This window comes from Mus pahari, chromosome 3, assembly GCF_900095145.1.
Source record: "Mus pahari chromosome 3, PAHARI_EIJ_v1.1, whole genome shotgun sequence".
Lineage (NCBI taxonomy): Eukaryota > Metazoa > Chordata > Mammalia > Rodentia > Muridae > Mus > Mus pahari.
Window position 1 is genome coordinate 133918608 of NC_034592.1, and position 14763 is coordinate 133933370.

Here is a 14763-nt window from a genome sequence, read left to right on the forward strand (position 1 = left end):
TTATAAAGGGCGATTGGTCTAATTTTCCGTAGGAAGCGATTCGATTCCCTCAGCCAAGTTCACTTCCCTAGGCAGCAGACGCCCAATGGTTCTAGCACTGGTGGTTGGTGCACCTGCATCTTCAACTAGGGCAGGTCAAGTCAGCGCCAGGCCAGAATCCTGAGAGCGTGACACCAGAAGCAACCACCTAGGGACATGAAAGCGCTTCTCCATCAAAGGGAGAGGGGATCTCCTTTTCAGACCGAGCAGCGGGGCGGGGTGCCGGGGCGGGGTGGACTCTTGCTCTCTTCTCCCACCCACTGCTGCCTCTGTGCCGAGACGAGCCGAGACCCACAAGGGGCCCTCGGAAGAACCACAGGCTCTAAGTCTTTTTAGGAATGCATGAGGAGGGCTGCAGAGGCAGGTTGGCCTTCCGGTCGCATATTCCACTGCACTGCCGGTCTCTTTGGAAAGTCTGAAGCTGGGCGCAGGAACGTTCTGCAACTCCCGGGGGTTAAAAAAAAGCTGTCAAGGTGACTCCGCAGCCGTGGGGCATCCTGGGAACACAGGCCCCACCCCGAAACCCCGGCTGCGCCCGCATGCAAGTAAACTTGGTGCACATGCGTCATGGGCACCACACGCAGCTAAGCAGGATTTCTGCGCAGGCGTTGTAGACCACGAGCGGAGACGCAGCTTCCGGCTAAGTTCTGAACCCTAGGATAGGGGAGTGAAGGCAGCTTGGGGTCGTGGAAGCGCGTGACGTAGGGGCATACAGAGGCTAGGCCCTGGACAGTTGAGTCTCTCTCGGGTACTCGGTGCATGAAGAGTGCGGTGTCTGACACATGTGCTTTCATTTTTTAAGGAAAGAGACGGGTTGGGATTCATCTTGAGTTACTGCCCAGGCGAGATGCCTTATAGTGAGGGCAAGTTTGCAGTAAAGAGAATATGCACCATCCCTTGCTAAGGCAGTGATGAAAGTGTTACAGGAAGTGGGTCTCTGAGCCTGTTTTCTCCCAGAGGGCAAAAATGCATCTGCTCCTTTGCTGTACTTTGTTGGAAAAAGGGATACAGGTGGCTCTTAGGTTCTTATCCTCATAGTGCATACTGGTGGCAAAGCATAATTTGGTAGATGGTAACTTCTGAGTGTTACTTCAAGGTTAAAAGTCTCCAGGAGGGTGTACATTGTAGGGCAGACCCCAGGTGAAGGGGTCTTTTCCTGCAGTTGCTCCAAAAGGAGATTAGAATCATATGCTTCCTGCCCCTAGGAAATTCTTGTTTTAGGATCCTCATTTCTGCCCCCAAAGGCTAGCCTAGGACAAGGAACTGCAGATGTCTTAGCAGCAAGGCAGGCAACAAAAATCAGCCAAGGGCTGGTTGGGTACTTGAGTCATAGGAAAGCAGGTACAACCCACCTGGGAAGGAGCCCTGGCCACGCTACTTATATTTTTCAGTACATATTAGAAGTGACTTTTTTATTTTCAGATTTTGTTCATGTGTTCATGTCAAATAAGAGGGGCTACAAGTGGGTACATGAGTGAGTGGGTTGTTTTGGTTGATCTAGGAAAGGAGCCTTCACAAAAATACCTTCCAGGAATAAACTTTGTTAGGGGAAAGAGCCTTGAGACCACAGGAGCCATGATCAGGTCTTGACAGGGCAAAGCATAAGAAGAGATGATGTCTTCTATCAGACACATGAATGGGGCCTTTAAGGACAGGAGAGGTTTCCTTTTAAAACTTCGAGAGGAACTTCATTAAAAGAGCTTAAAGTCAGAAAGACAGCCATTATAGACAGAACAGGGAAGAAGGGCTGTCAGAAAAAAATTTTTTATATACTTTCAGAGAGTGGTAGGAAGTGCCACACCACATGATTTAGTCTAGGATAGACTATGTGACAGAGAACACAGAGGAGCCAGGTCCTGACTAGGACCATAAATCAGGCTGAGGGATTTGGTCCCATAGAGTGATCATCTCAAAAGGGCAGGTCTGTGACCTGACAATTCGTATTTAAGGAACTACCCAAGATTGAGACACCTAAGTAGGGCATGGTCTTGAAGAAGCAGAACTTTGCTTTACTAGGGGAGAAGTGGAAGGGTCAAATATATTGCCTCTGGCATACCATTGCATTCTCCCCCATGCATGCACTTGAGGAGTTCTGCAGTCAATGAGAAGGTCCTTTAGGGACTCCCAGTCTAACAAAACAGCTAGACAAGTAGAATCAACTAAAAGACTAGTGGACAAGCAGGAGTCAGGACACAGGGGAGCACTGCAGAACACAAATCAGATCAGGCTTCCTGTGAGAAGGACCCTCTTATTTTAGACTTGAGCATCATCTGGCAGGAGCTGGACAAGGAGCAGAGGTTGTCACTCAGACAGACTGCTAGACAGAGGGAGCAATACCCAAATGACTGAGAGAATGAAGACAGTGAGATTCGTTCCCTTACCTGAAAGGATCTCCTTGTAGCAGCTGTTGAAAGTACATGTTGGGGAGGGACACATGGAAAGATGTGGAGCTGGAAAGTAAGGTCAAAACTGCAAACAAAAGCAGGTTTGGTGGTGGTGGCAAATGCCTTTAATCCCAGCACTTGGGAGGCAGAGCCAGGAAGATCTCTATGAGTTTGAGGCCAGTCTGGTCTACAGAATGAGTTCCAGGACATCCAGGGCTACAGGTAGAAACTGTTTTGAAAAACATAGATAGATAGATAGATAGATAGATAGATAGATAGATAGATAGATAGATAGATATAGAGATAAAATTTGCAAACAGAAATCTATTGGAACACAACATCCAGGGCTACAAGGAGAAACCCTGTCTTGAAAAATTAACCAATAAATAGCATTTACAAACAGAAATTTATTGGAACTCAATTCCAATGAAAGTGGCCTTGGTGAAGGAGACGATGGAGAGTGGTGGGACCATGCACACTGGGGTCTGTGGCTGTTCACTTGAATCTTCAGTTGCCAAAGCTTCCTGTTCTTCAGGAATCTGTTAAGTGTAGCATCTGCAATTTTGTATTTAAGCAGCAAATCGTTATGTATTCTGCAAGGTCAAATACAATTTCTTTACATCTGGACCTTGGGTCACCAATTCCATTCCAAGAAAGATTCAGGGAGCCCCTGTGGGCCATTTCAGGAAATACAGGCTAGGTTCCACAGGAGCTGCTGATGTGTGTGTGTGTGTGTGTGTGTGTGTGTGTGTGTGTGTGTGTGTGTGTTGGCTAGTTTTATATCAACTTAACAGAAGCTAGAGTCATGTGAGAGGAGGGAACCTTAACTGAGAAAATGCTTCTATAAAGTGCAGCTGTAGGCAAGCCTGTAGAGCATTTGCTTAAATTAGTGGTTGGTGTGGAGGTCCTACCCCATTGTGTAAGCCAGGAGGAGCAAGCCAGTAAGCAGCACTCTATGGCTTCTGTATCAGCTCCTGCCACCAGGTTCCTACCTTAACTTCCCTCTTAACTGTGATTCAGAATATGTAAGTCACATAAATCCTCTCCTCCCCAAGTTGCTTTGGTCATGGTGTTTCATGACAGCAATAATAAACCTAAGACAGAAATTGGTACCAGGATTGTAGAATATTGCTTGTGATCTACTTTACCATGTTGTTATAGGGAGGATTGTGAAAGGACTTTGGATCTGTGGGCTGCAAAAGCCATTGAGTGTTCAAAGGTTGGCGAGCTGCTGTGTGAGGTTGGAAGATTAGAGCGTAGTGCTAAAAGCAGTGAAGATGATGGGAGGCCTGACTTTTGAGCTTTCAGAGAGAAGCAAAGACTATCATAGCTGCTTGATGGTTTGAATTAAGAACTGGTGGTTCTGGTCAGCTGGGGCTGAAGACTTGGCTATGATTAATTACTGAAGTAAAGACATTATTTTACTGGGACAATGGGACTGATGCCAATCAGCTGTGGCCAAGGAATTAATGGTGATTAAAAAGAGAGGCATCAGTGAGGTGAAATCTGGGAAGTGTTTCCTGAGAGTCAGCTGTGTTCTAGAGGCAGTCAACGCCGTACCATGTGCTGACAGCTAAACTTAGTATAAGTGTCACCCAGGGGGTACTGGTTTTGAAGGTGTGCAGTGGTCATGGAGGCTTGGCACTGCATGCAGGGCTGGATCCCCTGACGAGCTCCCAAGAAAAGCTGTTGTGAAAAGTGCAGTCCAGTCATAGCAGAAGACCCCAGCATTTTGGAGATGCCACTATCATGGGATGGTTGCCAAGAGTAGGAGCAGCAGCGCATTGGAGCTGGCCTGAGCCCAGGAAACAAGCTGTGTGTGTTGCAGAGAGTGGAGCTGCAGAAGCGACCCAAGCCTTTGGAGGAGCCCACAGGTTGTGAGCGAATCCCAGAGGCTGGACACAGTTACTTAGTGAACTGAGGTTTGTTTTTTCTTTGGTTTGATTGTGACTGTGCCTTGGTTCTTCTCTCTTGGAATAAAAGAGGACTTAACTTATTTTGATTTTATAGTAGCCCACCGTAGAAAGATTTTGAGCTTTTAATGAGACTTTGGATTTTTAGAGAGACTTTGAATATTTTAAAGAGACTGAAGATTTAAGCATTAGAATTTCTAAAGATTGTGAGACCTTTAAAAGTTGGAATGTTTAACATTTTGATATTAATGTGTGCTCTTGGATGAGCAAGAAAGGAAAGTTATGGCTCAACAGTGATGTGTTTGTGTGTCAGGTCGTCAAGGAGTCAACTGTGCTGGCTAGTTCTTATGTCAACTTGACATAAGCTAGGGTCATCTGAAAGGAGGGAACCTCAATTAGGAAAAAAAAAATATGCCTCCATAAGATCCAGCTATAAGTAAGCCTATAGAGCATTTTCTTAATTAGTGGTTGATGTAGGAGGGCCCTTCTCATTTTGGGTATTGCCACCCTGGGCTGGTGGTTCTGGGTCCTACAAGGATGCAGACTGAGCCAAGCCACAAGAAGCAAGCCCGTAAGCAGCACCTCTCCATGGCCTCTGCATCAGCTCCTGCCTCCAAGAGGCAGGGGGCTTTAAGCAAAGCCACAACATCCTAGCTTCATGCTTAAAAGGCCTGGTAGGTACTCTCTGAAGAGCAGAGAAAGAGGTCATGACCTGTTTAGGGGTGCTATGTCAGTAATGATGGGCAGGGATATGGGTGAGAGGGAACTTGGTGACACATGAGTGGGACAGTGGGGAAGGGAGTTAAGGAGAACTTGGCTTGGGCTGCAGGTACAGAGGGAGAAATGACTCATGAGAATGCCCTAGGTGCCTGTGGGTCATGCAGGGTCACGGGGTTGGGTTCACATCATCATGGCACAGCCTATGCCGCCTCCTAGCGTTCCTGTTACATGTGGGCAAGAAGGACATACCTTAGCCATTAGTAGTGGTAGTGAGCCTGGAAGCACAGGATACCTAAAGAGCTGGAAGTGGGTGTGCAACTCAGAGCCTGTCTGGGGGCAGGGCCCAGGGTGGCAGGACAGTGACCTCTACTCTGGGAGCACAGCAAGAGGGAGGTGACAGACAGGGTGGAGCATCCAGCTGGAATAGCCTGCCTAGCAAAGGGCAGGAAGTGTGACTGGGTCAGGTAAAGGGAGTAACCCAGAAGGTCAAACTCCCAGAGGGAGGAAATGGCATGTTTTCAGGAGGTGAGCCCCTTGTAGGTGCTACAGATTCCCATGCAGGATGATGACGTGTGGGTGTGTGCAGTGCCCCTCCACTTTCAGTTCCTCCTCCCTGTGGAACAGCGTTATACTAAATGCCCCAGGGAGGACAGAGGTGCTGTTGTAGAATCCAGGGTCTCCAGTGTGCTATACAACAGCACATTTGAAGTAAGAAAGGATTTTTGATGCTACAGGAGTCTGCAGTTGAGAGACTAAATTTTTAAAGATATTTTGAATTTTAAGGAGACCTTGAATTGTTTTTTATAAAAGGATTTATTTTATATATGTGAGTACACTGCCGCTGTCTTCAGACACACCAGAGGAGGGCATCAGATCCCGTTAAAGATGGTTGTGAGCTGTGGTAAAGTTGTGTTTGCTGGGAATTGAACTCAGGACCTCTGGAAGATCAGTCAGTGCTCTTGACCATTGAGCCATGTCTGCAGCCCCAAGACCTTGGATTTTTTTTTTTTAAGATTTATTTATTTATTTATTTATTATATGTGTGTACACTGTAGCTGTCTTCAGACACTCCAGAAGAGGGCATCAGGTTTTTGTTATGGATGGTTGTGAGCCACCATGTAGTTGCTGGGATTTGAACTCAGGACCTTTGGAAGAGCAGTCGGTGCTCTTAACCGCTGAGCCTTCTCACCAGCCTGACCTTGGATTTTTAAAGAGACTGAACGTTTAAAATGTTTGAATTTGTAAAGACTGATTGTAGTATTAATATGAGATCTTGAGGACACCAAGAGAAGAAAGGTTATACTTAATAAGTGATGTGCTTGGCAAGTTAACAAAGGACACTTGTACCAACGAGTTTTTGTGTCAACTTGACACAAGCTTGAGTCAGGGGACAGATCCCCCGTTGAGCAAATGCCTGTCATAGGCAGGTCTGTAGGACACATTCGGTGGGTGGCGCTAACCTGGGCTGGTCATTCTGGGTTCTATAAGAGAGCAAGCTGAGCAAGTCATGAGGAGCAAGCCAAAAAGCAGCCCTAAGTGGCCTCTGCATCAGCTCCTGCCTCCAGGCTCCTTCCTTAACTGCATTCGGTGACGACGGTTACATGGGAGTGTGGGGGAAGCCACCCTTTTCTCCCCAGATTGCCTTGGTTGTGGTGTTTCATCACAGCAATAGTAACCTTATGCCAAGTGGCATACTGTGGAACTGAAAGAGGAAGGAAGGAAGAGATTGGGAGGGTTTCTAGAGTCTCCCACCTTTCTGCTTAAATGCTAAGTCCCAATGCCTGTGGTTGTGGGTGATACTGTGCCAGCTCCCAGCCTCCCCTGGTCTGCAGCAGGTGTTCCATGGGCACCCGCTGGATGGGGAGTCAGAATGGGAAGACCTTACACGCAGCAGGAAAAATGAGGCCCCTGTCTTTTCTTCTGGGTACATCCTGCATGGCCCACTACGTTTGGTTTCTAAGGTCCAGGATCCATCAGGAATTTTGTGGGTGGCCATTTATGAACATGAGAACCAGACTAGTGTAAATCCTCATTTTTAAGATGGCGATGGTCTCGGCGTGCTGTGGGACACAGGTGGCAGGAGGCAGCAGTCCTGTCTTTTTTCTAATGATTTATCGCCCTCTGCGTTCTGCAGTGTGCTTCAGGAGGCAGTTATGTCTGTCCTGTACCCATCTCTGGAGGATCTGAAGGTTGGCCAAGTCATCCAGGTAAGGAACCAGGCTCCATTTGCCTAGAGTCCCTGATGGTGACCTTGGGGATTAACACCAGGAACTAAGGCTTATCCTGGAGGATCCCGGGTACTGGGAGCCCTTGGGAATTCCAGCAAAGCCCTGGGACCCAGTGCAAAGGCTGGTGGGTAAAGGGAAAGTCCAGGAGTCAAGGCCCGTGGAGTCTGAGCAGGCGTGGAAAGACAAAGCAGCCAGGGTGAGGTGGGTTCTGGCACTTTTCCATCCTCTGAAGGAACACCTAGGTGCCAGCCAGCTTCCTCAGGAAACCCAGGGCATGGGCTCAGCCTGCTCAGTCCCAAACAGCCTCTTCCACCCTCACCCCACACCCTCTATGTTTCCAGAAGCCTGGAAATTTCAGCCTCTCTCCCTGCTTGGGAGTGCTATGGATAGAAAAGAGTTGGTCCCAGGCATTAGAGGACTTTCTGCCAGAAAGATGCATGTCCAAAGAGGCCACATTAAAAAAAAGATTTATTTACTTTTATGATATGCATGTTTTCTCTGCATGTATGTATATGTACAGTATGCAAGTCCAGTGCCCTCAGAGGACAGAATAGGGCATCAGACCTTCTGAAACGCCAGTTGTAGATAGTTGTCAGTTGTGATGTGGGTGCTGGGAATTGAACTTAGGTCTCTGCAAGAGCAGCAAGTGCTCTTGACTACTGAGCCACCTCTCTGGCCCCCAAGAGGCCACATTTTAAAAAACATATGCAGTTTTAATTTTTTAATTAACACTTTGTGGCTATACATACTCATGGGGGTACATGTGACATTTCAGCCTCTATACACACTGTACCAGTTAGATCAGGGTGGCTGGCACATCCATCATTTCAGACTTAGTTCTTTGGGCTTGGAACACTCAAACTCCTCTCCACTAGCTATTTTGAGATATTAGCAGTTGCTGAATATAAACCACAGTTACCCTATGTGCTACAGAGCATCCATTTAGCTTTGAGAGCATGCTCAGAGTGAGTGAGAACATGCAGTATTTGACTTTTTATACCTGGCTTATAGCATGTGTGTATGTAGAGGCTGCACTTATACTCTGGAGCCATGAGGGTTCCAGGACACCCCGCCACCACAAGTCTACAGTAATACTTCTCACAAGTCTATAGTCATACTTCTCACAAGTCTACAGTCATACTTCTCACAAGTCTACAGTCATACCTGTCCCTGCCTCAGAGTGTCCCAGGCTCCAAGAGTTCCTGGGGTCCAAGCTACAGATGAGCAACAGTTCATGTTCTTTTTTCAGGCCCAGGCCAGAGCCTCACCCACGATGCCAACTCTACCAGCCCCGATGGCTTCTGCACCCCCACTTTCAGGTGAGTGAGCCTGACCCCAGTGTTCATGCAGTGACAGCTTCAGCACCATTGTGCACCCCAGCACTGTCATCCAGGAAGAGAAGGGGACCCAGCACTGCTGGACCTGTCACCCAGGCAGAGAAGGGGACTTTTGAAGCTCCTGTTCCCAGGGCTGGGCACCTGCCTCTCCTGGGTGTGTGGGCTGTGCTGACCTTGAGGATATGGCCCAGTATCCTGGCCACTTCTCAACATCCGTTTCTCACCTGTCCCTTTAGTGGGGGCCCATGTACAATTAACCTTCACCCTTTGAGGAAACATTAGAGAAACTGACCTAGTGAGGCATAAATTGCCTGATTTGGTGCTACCATGGATGGGCTGGCCACCTGGGGGAGACCAGATGTTTGAGGTAGCCCATTCAGAAGCTCATAGCAAACGTGGGTCAGTCCTATGAGAGAAGTTTAAACCAGGGCCCATGGTTCCTCTTGTCAGGGCTCTGCTGGCTCCTTGAGCTGCCTACCCCATCATGGCCTGTGGTCCCTAGTGGTCTTGAACCTGCTCTGGCTTTGTGTTGATTGTCCAACAGGTGCCACAGCAGTTGAGCTGAGTAACTCAGCAGTATAGGAGGGTCTCTGTATGAGGCTGCGCCGAGACAACGGTGCTCCAAGCCCTTGGCAGAGCTGGCCCATGCCACTGGCAAGCATCCCTGGGGCACATGACATACTCAGGGGATCAGGGTAGTCTTGGTGAATTTCCCTAACTTCACGGAAAAAAGAATGGCCCTGGTCCAGCCAGGGTGGCTCTGCATAAGCCCGAGTGACACCTTGTCTCTTCCTTACCATCAGAGTTGTATCCAAACCTGGCAGAACTGGAAAGTTATATGGGACTGTCCCTCTCTAGCCAAGAAGTTCAGAAGAACTTGCCTCAGATTCCAGATGGTGACAATGTAGGTATTTGTCTCCCACCATTAAATATCCTACTTTTTGGTCTTGCCATTTTAAAAGGTGTGTGTGTGTGCGCACACACATATATGCATGCATATCAACCCAGCCATTCTTTATACCAGTAATTAGTATGAGATGCACTCATCCTAAATTATGATTGCTACCTTTTTTTTAAGACAGTGTCTCACTATTGTAGCCTTGGCTAGCCTGGAACTGGCTATGTAGACCCAAATGGCTTCAAAGTCATAGAAATCTGCCTGCTTCTGCCTTCCAAGTGAAGAAATTACACAACCTGCTCCTTGGTTGTCTTTGAAAAAGAATTGTTTTATTTTTACATATACTATTGTTTTCTCTGTATATATGTGCACTGTATGTGTGATTGGTAGACAGCTGTAGAGCTTTTATAGAAATGTGTTGTGTCTGTGTCGCAGGCGCTGGCCGCTTTGCTAGATCTTCCAGTGTGTGCACACAAGAAACTGTTTGCTCAGGTCTTTGTTAATGTTTCTGCATCCTAAATTTTTGTCACTTTTGGTATACAGTCTCTGCATGTGTCTTGTTAGATTCACACATAGTTCATTTTTTTTTCTGCCTTTTTTTGGGAAGGTGATCAGGCTGTAGATAAATAGTTGAGCCTGTTGCCCAGGCTGACTTCTAACTCCTGGGTTCGAGTGACCCTCTTCCTCAGCCTCCTTGGCAGCTGAGACTACAGCTGACTGTCCCCAGCCCAGCACAGTTGATCTCCATATGCTGACACTGAGTCCTAGATCTTGATGAATGTTTGTATTTAACTTATGGCTAGGAGTTTTCGACTTCTGCAGACATTCTAGTGGATGATCATGGTATCTATCAACAGGAGCAATTGTATCTTCCCATCCTGTGTGATCTTTTCTGTTTTCTTGATTCATTGCACTGGCCAGATTGTATAGTGCCTGTGTCTGGTGAGACTGGACATCCTTTGGAGATCTATAGGACGGGTCATTTGTTAATGTTTATTTTGGGTTCAAATTATTTTGTCCAAGACAAAATCAAAACTAGCCCTGTCATCTTTGACAACTCGCTATTTACTGTGCAATTGTCTTTTTTTTTTTTAAGTGAAATTTAAGGGCATCTTTTCTTGACATTAATTTCCTTTGGACGATACGGTGACCCCTTCCTGATCCCAGCTTCCTCTCTCCCTCCACTCATGCTTAGGGGTGTGGAGTTTGGTGCTCTCTAGTGGTGTCACCCAGCTCCATTTTCTCTCAGCCTCTGCAAAGTGTGTGAGAGGGGAACTCAGGGACTGTTTGGTCCTCTGTACTCATCCCTACCTAAAACCCAGAGACCCTTGAGGCATGGGCCCCAGGTGCCCGGCTGAACCCCCAATCCCACTACTGTATCTGCAGGCGGTGGTCACTAGCCCTGGACCTGGCCAGGTGGTAGCGCCAGTATCTGGGAACAACCTGGGCATACTGCGTGCAGAGATCAAGCCTGGCGTGCGAGAGATCCACCTGTGCAAGGATGAACGTGGCAAGACTGGACTGCGCCTGCAGGCTGTTGACAAGGTAAACAGTGTCTGTGGAGGACCCTTTGGAGGAGAGTGTGCTCCTCTGGTGCGAGATAGCCTCGTCATGGCCCTAGGAATACAAGTTCCCCTTTGGGACAGTCACCCAGCAGCCTGAGCTAGCATAGTATATAGGGCCCTCCCCTCCCAGGGCTCAGAGAGCCTCTGTTCATAGCAAGGAAGATTCTAGGAAGGCACCTTACTATCTGAGGCCTTGAGGCTGTGCCTGATTGCAGAAGGAATTAGCCCCATACAAGGCTCCAGCCTCTCGAGTCCCTCACCCCCTTCCCCATTTTCCTGTGCCGTAACTCCTGTGCGTATGGCTTCCTGATGACTGCAGAGAAAACTAGCCAGACATCTTTGAGAAGGGCAGTATAGGAGAATTGCTCATGATGCTGAAATTCAGCTTACTCTGTGTGGTCTGGTGTGTTTCCTCCTTCAGGAAAATAGGGGTAACCTGTGTATCTCTTACAGATCTTAGGTCCCACTATACTGTAAGCTCACAGGATATAGGGAAAGAACATCTTAGAGGAGGGGCCTGGGCTCAGGCAGCCAGGGGTGCTGACTCTAGGGTCCTGCTTCCCAGGGGCTCTTTGTGCAGCTGGTCCAGGCCAACACCCCTGCATCCCTTGTGGGGTTGCGCTTTGGGGACCAGATCCTGCAGATTGATGGCTGTGACTGTGCTGGGTGGAACACACACAAAGCTCACAAGGCACTGAAGAAGGCATCAGCGGAGAAGATTGTCATGGTTGTTCGGGACAGGTCGGTACCCAGGTCCCAGCCTCCTCTCTACCTGGCCCCAGCCACACCCGCAAACCCAGCTTACTGTCACTCTCCACCAGGCCATTCCAGAGGACTGTCACCATGCACAAAGACAGCTCAGGACAAGTTGGCTTTTCCATCAAAAAGGGGAAGATCGTGTCTGTGGTAAAGGGAAGCTCCGCCGCCCGCAATGGCCTTCTAACCAACCACTATGTGTGTGAGGTGAACGGACAGAACGTCATTGGGCTAAAGGTAGGCAGTGGTGTAGCCCTGTCAGGAAATGTGGGCACTGTGGAGATGATGAATGTGGGACAGGGCTTGTCTGCATAGTCTGGGAAACCTGCCAGAGCCTCAATCCTCTCCTAAGGCTGATGAGGGCTTTAGTGTGACTTTGTATGTGAAGCTCTGATTGACGTTAATGAGAATGAGTAGATGCCTTGTAAGAATTCCTTCCTTCTAACACACAGGGTGTACCAGAGGAGTGTTGTAATGTGTAGGTACATGGGCATCCAGGTTGCTGCTGGCCACAAAGAAGGACTCCTTCTCCTCTTCATCCTCCTCCTCCTCCTCCTCCTCCTCCTCCTTTTCCATGTGGCACTTCTCTTTGGATGCTGATTACATTCAGTAATGGGGCTTCCTTTAGAATACTGACTTAGAAATCCATTTCTGACCTTGGCTTATTCTTCAGCGAGGGCAGATGAATTGTATCTTTACAAATTGAGCTGGTGCACATGGCTTTAGGCACATGCTATAGATCTGGAAAGATGGGTGTCTTCTGGGACCGGGCAGTGATGAGTTGTGTGGTCTGAGCCATGAACAGATGAAGCGACTCAGTCCTGACCTCACACTGCTCTACATTGGCTGTGCTGCGCCACCCCATGTGCTCATGGGTGGGTGGTGGCATCTCATTCCATAGTGGCCACAAGCCACTCCTATTGTATGTCTGCTTCCTTGGGGGTAGTCTCCCCTCACCTTCTGTAGAGACTTATTCGGGTGGCTTGTGCTGCTGTGTTCAGGAAATTCTTCCTGTGTCTGGTCACTCCTGTTGCATCCTCTCCCATTTCTCTGTGATCAAGCATACCAAGCAAAAGGCCACCACAGTCTGTGCTTGAAAATCTGAAAGCAGTAATGCTACCCATGAGCAGCTGCAGATCGCTTCAGTTACAATGCTAAGAGTAGCCATGCTCAGTTGTGGTTCTTACAGCTGCATAGATGGCCCAAAGCATCACTGTGAACTCGCAAGTTACTCTGCCTAGCTGCAGTACTATAAGACCCTTAGGTACTAGGTCTATGCTCTTGAGCAGTGTCTGAGACTTACACTTTTTGAGATCCATCATTTTTCAAAGTTTGTGGCCACCGGTAGTCCTCTGAAGCATCTTTTCCTCAAACTAAGAAAGCATAGAACTAGATTCCTTATAAATGCAAAATGATGGTCACCAGGGCCTGAGGATGGACCAGAGGCTCATCACCACAGCTGTAGTAATTTAACTGCTGGACACCCTTGGCATGGAGATTGTCTCTTATTCTCTTCATGATCTGAGCCGTTTCTCAAGCTTTCCTTACTAGTCAGTGAGGTGTGGAAGCGGCTGGTGAGGCAGCAAGAGCCTGCAGATACAGCTGGATCCAGTGTCTCCCATTGGAGCCCAAGTGTGACTGGGCCCAACAAAGTTGGTAGGGGCCCAAGAATCACATTGGTGGGGCAGTGCTATCAGGTCCATATGGCTGGCTGGCTTCAAGGAATGGGAGGCCAGTGTCATGACCCTGGAAATTCTCAGATGAGAGGAATACCCCACCTGAGATGTCCAGGGTCCTGGGCAGCTAGCTGCTGCAGGCAGATGTGAAGTGTGGGTGCTGTCCTCTAGCCATAGCCATGCTAAGCTACCAGTTGGGCTGGTGCTATCCCTGGATGACCAAGCGCTTTCTTCCTCTTCAGGACAAAAAGGTTACTGAGATTCTGACCTCAGCTGGAAATGTCATCACACTGACCATCATTCCCACTGTGATCTACGAGCATATGATCAAAAAGTAAGGCAATTATACCCCACCTCTGCACTCTGCCCCACCCCACCCCGCCCCTTGCCCTGGCAAGCCATGGTGCGGATCCAGAGCACAGGTCTGCTCTGCTCTGTCTTTGATCTTTCATGGGCTCCGTGGTGGCTTCTCATGAATTGAAGTCCTTAGAGGTGGGGGATGAATGCATCTCCTGTGGGGTGAACCGGCTGGGGTGAGAATGAAGAAGGAAGCTGTGGTTTCAGTCACTGTCACTGTTGCCCTGTCTAGGTTGTCCCCGTTGCTGCTTCACCACACCATGGACCACTCCATTCCAGACACCTGAAGTTCCAGGAGGGCAGCGCAGGCTTCCCGCCCTCCTGCAGAGAAGACAGCAGTCCTCAGATGACAGGCTGCAGCTGGCCTGCTGCCTAGGTCTGGGGACTGCAGATGTGTCCCAGGTGATGTATACTGGATGAGTCTGTAGTTGCCGATTTTAGGCCCCCTTGGGTCCCGACTCTCTGTGCCCTGGATGCTGGGCACTTAAGCAGAACAGCAGACTGTCACTCACTCCGTGCTGCTGCTTCCTTTTGCAGACTTTGCCTCATGTAGGAGGTCAGCCGCTTGATTCAACAGAGGAGGCCTTGTGTGCTGTCTTCGTTGATCTCTGCCGCAGGTTATGTATGCATAGATTAATGGTAACCCTTTACTGTCATTTGAATAAAGAGTGGATTTAAAACACAGCCCTGGTCATGAAAGTTCCTGAAAAATCCCTGAATCTCATAACCTGCCAGGGCAGCCTTTGTTTTTGGACAGTGGCCAGGCCAAGGTGACATACGTGCGCCTCTGGGAGCAGTGAGTGGTCTATGTGCTGTGAGATGCTTGCCGGTGTGTCATCAGGATGTTGGCACTGAGGGGCATGTGGCTGTGGGATGCCAGGGAGAGTTGA

The 14763-nt window shown here is 48.6% G+C and overlaps 1 protein-coding gene across 1 annotated transcript; it reads left to right on the forward strand.

Moving 5' to 3' along the window:
- The first annotated feature begins 701 nt into the window (after nucleotides 1-701).
- Sdcbp2 (syndecan binding protein 2) lies at nucleotides 702-14520 on the forward strand. The gene is made up of 10 exons (XM_021194795.2): nucleotides 702-787; nucleotides 7191-7263; nucleotides 8534-8603; nucleotides 9425-9525; nucleotides 10906-11064; nucleotides 11650-11825; nucleotides 11906-12077; nucleotides 13759-13850; nucleotides 14106-14275; nucleotides 14411-14520. Exons 2-9 carry the CDS (start codon nucleotides 7210-7212, stop codon nucleotides 14158-14160), a joined length of 879 nt encoding a protein of 292 aa, XP_021050454.1. The 5' UTR covers nucleotides 702-787; nucleotides 7191-7209; the 3' UTR covers nucleotides 14161-14275; nucleotides 14411-14520.
- Nucleotides 14521-14763: the final 243 nt, after the last annotated feature.